Below are 8,669 nucleotides of genomic sequence, written 5' to 3' on the forward strand. Positions count from 1 at the left end.
TGGGGGCCCTATTTGGGTAAATATGCAAACATGTCATTTTATTTATTTTTTTATTAGTTTTCTTTTTCTTTTCTTTTTATTTTTTAGGGGTGTGTGTGTCAAAATGTATATTCTAGTATACTTACATGTAATAAATAATGATCTGAGTGTCTAACACTGAGTTTCTCATTGTAAAAGGTCAAAATTCAAGGTCACAAGGTCAATATCCAAAATTCACCCTAATTTCTGTGATTTTGTGCATAATGCATTTTTCGAATGTACAGTCATAATGACACACAGTTTTGATGGTATTGTGATATATAACATAGTATTCTACTATGAAAGTAGAATTTGTATCTGCCATTAATAATATGTGGATCTTCATGCTGAAATATACAGAAAAAACACAGGATTTCAACACTTCATTATGAAACATTGTTGCCCATAGCAACAATTGATGGAAACTAATATTTTTAATGAACTAACTAGATAATTAGCTTCTTGGTATGTTCCCCATATCAGAACTACCAACAAGGTCATACATTACGATATAGTGGCTGCTTGTTTGATGACCATCTATTGTGTGGATGACCAAGGAGTAACAATGTGATATGAAGTTTTATTGCATGGTATGGTGCATCTATCTTTTGGTGTATTGGTTAGAGTTCATAAGTTACATGGCTCTAGTATAGCTTTTCATGGTGTAAATGACCCAAATTATCAAACTGACTTCAAACCAAGTTTGACAAAATCGGTCACTAGACTATAATGTAAAACATGAAATTACTGTCTATCCCAAAATATATAAGTTTAGCAAGCCAAAATGAAAATGTACTAGTGTAGCATCCTTATAAAAGGTAATTACATCGATGTGGATTTCAGCCAAGTGTATGGGGGCCCTATTTGGGTAAATATTGCAAACATGTCAATTTTATTTATTTTTATTAGTTTTCTTTTTCTTTTCTTTTTATTTTTTAGGGGTGTGTGTGTCAAAATGTATATTCTAGTATACTTACATGTAATAAATAAATTGATCTGAGTGTCTAACACTGAGTTTCTCATTGTAAAAGGTCAAAATTCAAGGTCACAAGGTCAATATCCAAATTCACCCTAATTTCTGTGATTTTGTGCATAATGCATTTTTTCGAATGTACAGTCATAATGACACACAGTTTTGATGGTATTGTGAATATATAACATAGTATTCTACTATGAAAGTAGAATTTGTATCTGCCATTAATAATATGTGGATCTTCATGCTGAAATATACAGAAAAAACCCAGGATTTCAACACTTCATTATGAAACAATTGTTGCCCATAGCAACAATTGATGGAAACTAATATTTTTAATGAACTAACTAGATAATTAGCTTCTTGGTATGTTCCCCATATCAGAACTACCAACAAGGTCATACATTACGATATAGTGGCTGCTTGTTTGATGACCATCTATTGTGTGGATGACCAAGGAGTAACAATGTGATATGAAGTTTTATTGCATGGTATGGTGCATCTATCTTTTGGTGTATTGGTTAGAGTTCATAAGTTACATGGCTCTAGTATAGCTTTTCATGGTGTAAATGACCCAAATTATCAAACTGACTTCAAACCAAGTTTGACAAAATCGGTCACTAGACTTTAAGGTCTCACTACACAGATCACTTCCGGGTGACAGTTCATTCATCACGGTCCACCATAGTTCCTAATTGGGACACATGTTATGGGTCACATATTCACTTCTAGCAAATGGTGAAGAATTAAAACAATATGTATGTTTAATGGTAAGCCTTCTGGCTGTATTTTGCCCATGTTATTTTGTAATATTGTGCATCGACCTTTTGGGACATGAGTATATAGCGCAAGTGACAGCCGGAGTGAATCGGTTAATGAACCACCTATTCGGACCGGTACTACAGCCAGATGCGGTCATATAGCAAAAAACTGAGACGGAAATGTTCTCAATTTTGGAGTGAAAATAAATGCTTATATAATGTATGTTTGCAATGGTGTATGTTGTTAGTGCCAACGAGAACCCGTTCTATGGGCAATCTTCGCTTGAAGTTGGGCAGTTTAACATGGGTTTCAATGGCAGATGACATCTGTGTAGTGAGACCATAGAAAAGCTTTTTTAATGTGACAAAATGTAGTGTAGCGTCTTACCAAAAATGACGTCATGTGTATTGTATGACGTCATACGACAAAAGCCTTGCTAGGTTGACAATACTCGATTTACGTACAAAAAACTAAAATAAATAATGATTTTCTGAATATTCCTGTAGGATTGCAGGATAAAAGAACTAACTGCTTACTGTCTTAAGATATCAGCATTATCCTGCTCAGGTCGCCATTCTATAAAGCTGATATCTTAAGACAGTAACCAGTTATTCCCTGTGAATATAACGGATATTTAATTATATTACCATAAAAGCAGATTGGTCTTTGATTGGTTACATCCTAGAGGTGGCACAAGGACACATGCTCCAAATGGATGATATTTTATTTCAACTCCTTGGACCATTACCATGAGCTCTGTCCACACAAGATTTATTATTTAGAAAGACTAACAAAGTCACTTTTCCACTAAATTGCCGGCGAAGGTGAGGCAAGTGTCTTAAAATTGCTGACCAGCTTCTGGGAGACCCAGGACATTTGTTTCAGTTGGGTCACGAATGGATTCCCCCCCGAGTACTAAAAACTCCAAAGTAAAGGCATTCACATGCCTCTTCTGTGTCCTCGGTGCCTCGTACACTAAGGTCAGTGATCTCGGGTACAACCTGTTTTGTGTGAAGAAAGTGGAGGTAGACCGTCACCAGCCCCCAGCTTTGTGTGTGTGTGGCAAACAGACTGCCAATAAAGTACACTGATATACACTAGACTACTAGACTGTAGGGAAAGTACAAATGAGGATAAAGAAAATGAATATGATTATCATATTTCTCCTGAACACTTTACATTGCTTACCATAGTTAATTCGTTAATTTATACTTATTTTCGTGGTTCTGTTCAATTAAAGTTCAAGCACACTATCCTAGGCGTAGAATAGTGGCGTAGTGGCCTTACACCTTCCCATTTAGTCGTCAGACTCACTCTGAGTTGGAGCCGGTAAAACGATTCGAACCCAGTACCCACCAGCCACAATTCCTATAGCTGCAGTCCCAGGAATATTTTAATATTATTTTATTATTTTTATATTATTTATTTAAATTTCCGTTACATTAATTACAATATAACGTCATCCCATTGGTCCAGACGTAGCAACGGGACTTTGTTCAATACTCGATGAACGAAAATATTACGTCGTCGGGGAACGTCATATCTGATGACGTCATTTTATATGGGCAAGTTGTCAAAGTCCGAACCAAATTGTTAACAACTACAAAGGGAATAACTGATTACTGTCTTAAGATATCGGCTTTATCCTGCGAAGGTTAGAATGTCGAAATCAGTGATATCGAATAACACTGGTAATAACCTCTATATATACTGTTAAAAATAAGTAGGGAAATATTCCATTCAAATCGAAAGAGAACTCCGTGTTACAACTGGTGTTACAGTGTCTGGTCAGACTATCCGTAACAGACTGCATAGAAGTAACATCCACACACGTCGACCCTACGTTACTCCACATTTGACTGCGAGACACATTGTTGCCAACAATAGACATTGGGCTAACAAGCGTTGGCCTCGGGTAATGTTTTCAGACGAGTCCAGATTCACACTAAATTTCCACGATTGACGACAGCGTGTCTGGCGACGTTCCAATGAATGCTACGCCAACGTCAACGACCAGTTTGGAGAAGGGTCCGTCATGGTGTGGGGTGGCATCGCCATGAATGCCACAACTCGGCTGCATATTGTTCATGGAAGGGTCACTGGACGGGTCACCGGGCAGTACTACCGTGACAACATCCTTGCACCGATCATTGTGCCCTTCGCACGGCTGGCTGGACGCCATTTTGTTATTCAGGACATCAACGCCCATGTTCACCGGAGTCTACTGGTCACTGCGTACCTGCAACAACAGAACATCACCACACTACCGTGGCCAACCCTAAGTCCAGACCTTTCACCCATTGAGCACATGACGTCAGACAAACAACTTGGCTGAATTAGGCGCCTCTCAAGAGGAATGGAATAGGATCCCCGAAAATGTTATTGGACGTTTAATCAGGAGCATGCCACGTCGGATTCGTTCATGCTTGGCGAACCGCGGGGGGGGGGGGGGGGGGGGGGGGGGGGGGGGGGGGGGGGGGGGTGTTACCCGTTACTAGTGCAAATATGAAAACATCAGTTGACAAGCACAACCCTTGTTGCCTGTCTGTGTCTCCTCCAGACCTACATCACTATCATGCTATAATCTTTAATGCCAATGCCTTGTTACATGAGTACTTGTGTTTTACTATTAATTAATATTGCAATAAAATTGTGTTATATTTGAATACCCCTACTTATTTAGAACATTATATATATATATATATATATATATATATATATATATATATATATATATATATATATATATATATATATTATATATAGGTTATTACCAGAGTGTTTTTTCAGTATCGTTAATATCATATATTAGAAATAAAAATTGTATTATGCGAGCCTCTGGCTCGCATAATACATTAATTTAATTCCTAATATATGATATTGACGATACCGAAACACACTAGGGTATTAATAGCCCGAGTACTCTGACTGTAAGAGAGCTAGACGGGCATTTGGACAGTTATATACGCTCTCATTACAGCCAGAGACCAAGCTATGTAATTTTCTGGCAATCGCTGCCCACCAAAAAGTAGTGAAAGATTCCCGCTCTAATACCACAACAATCCTATGATTGACGTCAAATACATTTACATCGATCATTTTCGAGTTCCTTGATTAAATTTTTTTTCAGATATTAATCACTAATACACACACTACAAAAAGAAACCCGACAGCACCCACATTCAGCTAAGCTTCGGCAAACTCCGGACACCAGAACTCTAAGTTCGCCCACCTATATCGCGATGTAGCGTCACATGATCGCCCACTCAGCCATTCCGTCTTCCAGGGGCCGTCTCAAACAGTAATACGACAATGTTTGTGTAAACAGTATACGCAACTTTAATTCCAGTCAGCCATTACCCAATATTCAAATGACGTAAGAATATGACGTCCTTTTTTCTTTCTTTTTTTTTTCTTTTTTTATGTCCTTATATTAAAAATAAACTAGTGATTAACGTTTTTTGTTTTCTAAACGCTGGATAGCTTTCAGTGTAAAGTTTCTATTGAAATGTTTTTGTTTCATGACTGCATGTATACGTCAATTATGGAGTGTCACCGCATGGGCGGATCCAGGAAATATTTTTAGGGGGGGGGGACCAAAAAAGAAGGGCACATTGACTCGTCAAAAGGGCACCTTACTACAAGTTTTGATATTTACAATTAATATGAATTCCTACAGTTCTACGTCATAATATACTAGCAATAATGAAGTAAATTGGCGTCACTCGCGTTAGAACCTCAATGGGGCCCCATTGAGACTCAATAACACAGACACATATCTGCAAGCTTGCGCATGTACACGAAAATCTTGATTTCATTTATCTACAATATAATTATTGTTTACTTAAAAAAAAAAAAATTCTACAAACAAAAAGGGCACTTGGACATTTTGAGGGCACTTGAACAATTTTTTGGGGGGACGCGTCCCCCTGGTCCCCCCCCCCCCCCCCTTGGATCCGCCCATGCACCGTAGTATTTTTGTTTAAATGTCAATAAACGTAATGCCGTGACCTCGATTAATTTACATCTAATTTGGAAAATTACAAAATTCTGAAAGTGTGTGTGTTTATATATATATATATATATATATATTTATTTATTAGGAAGTAAAATTGTGATGGTGATGTTCTAAACGAGAAAACGTATCTTTCGCCGTCGAAAAGTCTCAGTTAGTCAAAAACATCTGTATAATACCAGCAAACTCAGGGCTCTTTCTTTAATAATTTGTTTTTGTTTTCAGGTTTGGTCTTGCCTATACCCGTGGCTAATTATATTGACAGTGGGGCTGATGTTTTTCAGTACACATCCCAACTTCCGTGTCGCACTTTCATCAGCTCCTCAAACTCAGCATGGGGCCTTTTCCTTAACCAACAAACAAGTGGAGCTTATTGTCAACACAAAGCCACACATTGTTCTCGTTTGCCTAGAGTTTATCTTTTGTGTCATTTTCACCGTCGAACTTCTTTTCAACGCTTTGGCCAGCTGTAAGCACATTGTTGAAGTGTTCAACATGACCACCCTGTGTACCGTGGTTTATCTCGTTCCCGCTTGGATCAGCCTGTTAACTCAAATCGTGGACGCAGAGAGCTCGACTGGGATCCGTCTGGCGAGCGTGAAGCTCATAATTCACGCACTCACCGTGCTGAGGGTGGCGCTCCTCCACAGACTGATCTGGCACAACAGAGACCTCAGGTTACTGTTCTTTGCCCTCAAGTCGAGCATCCAAGAACTCACCCTGATGATGGTATTCGTGTTAAGTGTCGCAGTCATGTCCTCGTCGTTTCTGTTCGCCACGAATCTCTTTGTAGACTCATCAATTGATAGCATGTTCACAGGTCTATGGTGGGCGGTTGTGACCATCACAACGGTCGGCTACGGCGATCAGCATCCGCACTCGTGGCTCGGTTATATAGTAGCGTGTGTCTGTATTTTAACCGGAATCATTGTAACTGGCATGTCCATACCACTTATTACCAAGCGCTTCCACGTGTACTATCAAACACGTCTCCCAGCAGATATAAATCATTTGTTAAAACGGAGGAAATCTCGAGTTAGGCCATGTTCCTGCAAACTATTAGAATGAAACTAGAATATGATAAATAAAAGAAAAAGAAAACACTATTATTTGTGGGGGAAAGTATCATTATTATTAAATTTAGTAATACGAGTACATTAAAATATATACATATACATACAATATATATATATATATTATATGTGTGTGTGTGTGTGTGTGTGTGTGTGTGTGTGTGTGTGTGTGTGTGATTTCTTTTTTCTTTGACAGTTTAAGAGAGGTTATGTTTCAGTTTTATTTTATATTATAATTTAACTTAGGGGTACAACGATACGATATTGCGGTTTATTATATACATAGCAATGAATTATATAGATCTGCAAGAACCACAAAAGTGATATTTGGTCATAAATAATATTTTCACTTTATTTTAGCTGCAGTGAAAATATAGAAATCGCATTTACATTTTTGTAAAATTCATGATTAAATTATCACCCTTTGTATCGTTTGTTCGTATTTAAGTTAGATATTACCAATGCATCTGATAGTATTTGAATTTATTTTTTTTGAAGTGCAATTACGATAAAATATCTAAAGTGAAATGAATACGAAGCTAAATAATGATGAGACAATATTCTGTCATTGAGTGTGTAAATTAAACTTTAAAGGCGCTCAATCACCGATTTAGTGGGCCTTATTTATCTAAATATGGATTATAATGGAAATTACATTCATTTGAAAAGAAAGAAAGAAATGTTTTATTTAACGACGCACTCAACACATTATTTGACGGTTATATGGCGTCAGACATATGGTTAAGGACCACACAGATTTTGAGAGGAAACCCGCTGTCGCCACTACATGAGCTACTCTTCCGATTAGCAGCAAGGGATCTTTTATTTGCGCTTCCCACAGGCAGGATAGCACAAACCATGGCCTTTGTTGAACCAGTTATGGATCACTGGTCGGTGCAAGTGGTTTACACCTACCCATTGAGCCTTGCGGAGCACTCATTCAGGGTTTGGAGTCGGTATCTGGATTAAAAATCCCATGCCTCGACTGGGATCCGAACCCAGTACCTACCAGCATGTAGACCGATGGCCTACCACGACGCCACCGAGGCCGATACATTCATTTGGAATACCAAACTTAGTTATTGTATGATCCCAAACATTTTAATTGAACTACGGTTGAGGGAATTCCATGACACGCTTAATTTTTAAATTTGGAACTCTTCTTGTAAAAAGTCATAAAAAATACGACAAAACAAACTCGTAGTGATGAGGTTATATATACGACAATCGTATAATGTGTTTTTGAATTTTATATAAACGACCGCCGTGTATAGAGACTTGGCATATGAGGGCGGGCTATATACATGGCAAATAATAAAAAAATATATTATTTCATGACGAAAATAACTGAATACGATGAAATAAAATAATAAACAATCGGAACATGAACTCACCTTTTATTAAAAATATTATTATTATTATTATTATTATTATTATTATTATTATCAGGTGCGTGTGCATGGAATTTAGCAGGGAGAGAGTCTAGACGGTTATAACGCTATAGTGCTTGGTTCGAAAACGGATAACATGTTTTCCAGTGTCACCAATGTGGCATACGACCAGCCAGTCGTTTTTCGTTAAACGTTTGCAAATTATTTTGACTAATTCGCAAAGTGCTCATTCGGTTGGATGTAAAGCATAATATATATATATATATATATATATATATATATATATATATATATATATATATATATATATATATATATATATATAGGGGCCTACTGTCGCATGTTTTGCCATCCAAAGATTGGCTTAATTATTACTTAACCCAGTTGAATCCAGTTCTACGTGCAGGGACAAGTTCCGGCTGCCGTTTCTGCGTGTG

The 8,669-nt window shown here is 37.5% G+C and overlaps 1 protein-coding gene across 3 annotated transcripts in view; it reads left to right on the forward strand.

The window, feature by feature from the left end:
* LOC121381221 (potassium voltage-gated channel protein Shab-like) overlaps positions 1-7,268 on the forward strand; it is a 47,722-nt gene extending 40,454 nt beyond the window's left edge. For all 3 annotated transcript variants that reach the window (XM_041510430.1, XM_041510431.1, XM_041510429.1), the window contains exon 3: positions 5,994-7,268. In XM_041510430.1, coding sequence (XP_041366364.1) covers positions 5,994-6,836 — 843 coding nt within the window. In that variant the 3' untranslated portion in view covers positions 6,837-7,268. The remainder of the gene's footprint in view (positions 1-5,993) is intronic.
* Positions 7,269-8,669: the final 1,401 nt, after the last annotated feature.

Source organism: Gigantopelta aegis, chromosome 9, assembly GCF_016097555.1.
Source record: "Gigantopelta aegis isolate Gae_Host chromosome 9, Gae_host_genome, whole genome shotgun sequence".
NCBI lineage: Eukaryota > Metazoa > Mollusca > Gastropoda > Neomphalida > Peltospiridae > Gigantopelta > Gigantopelta aegis.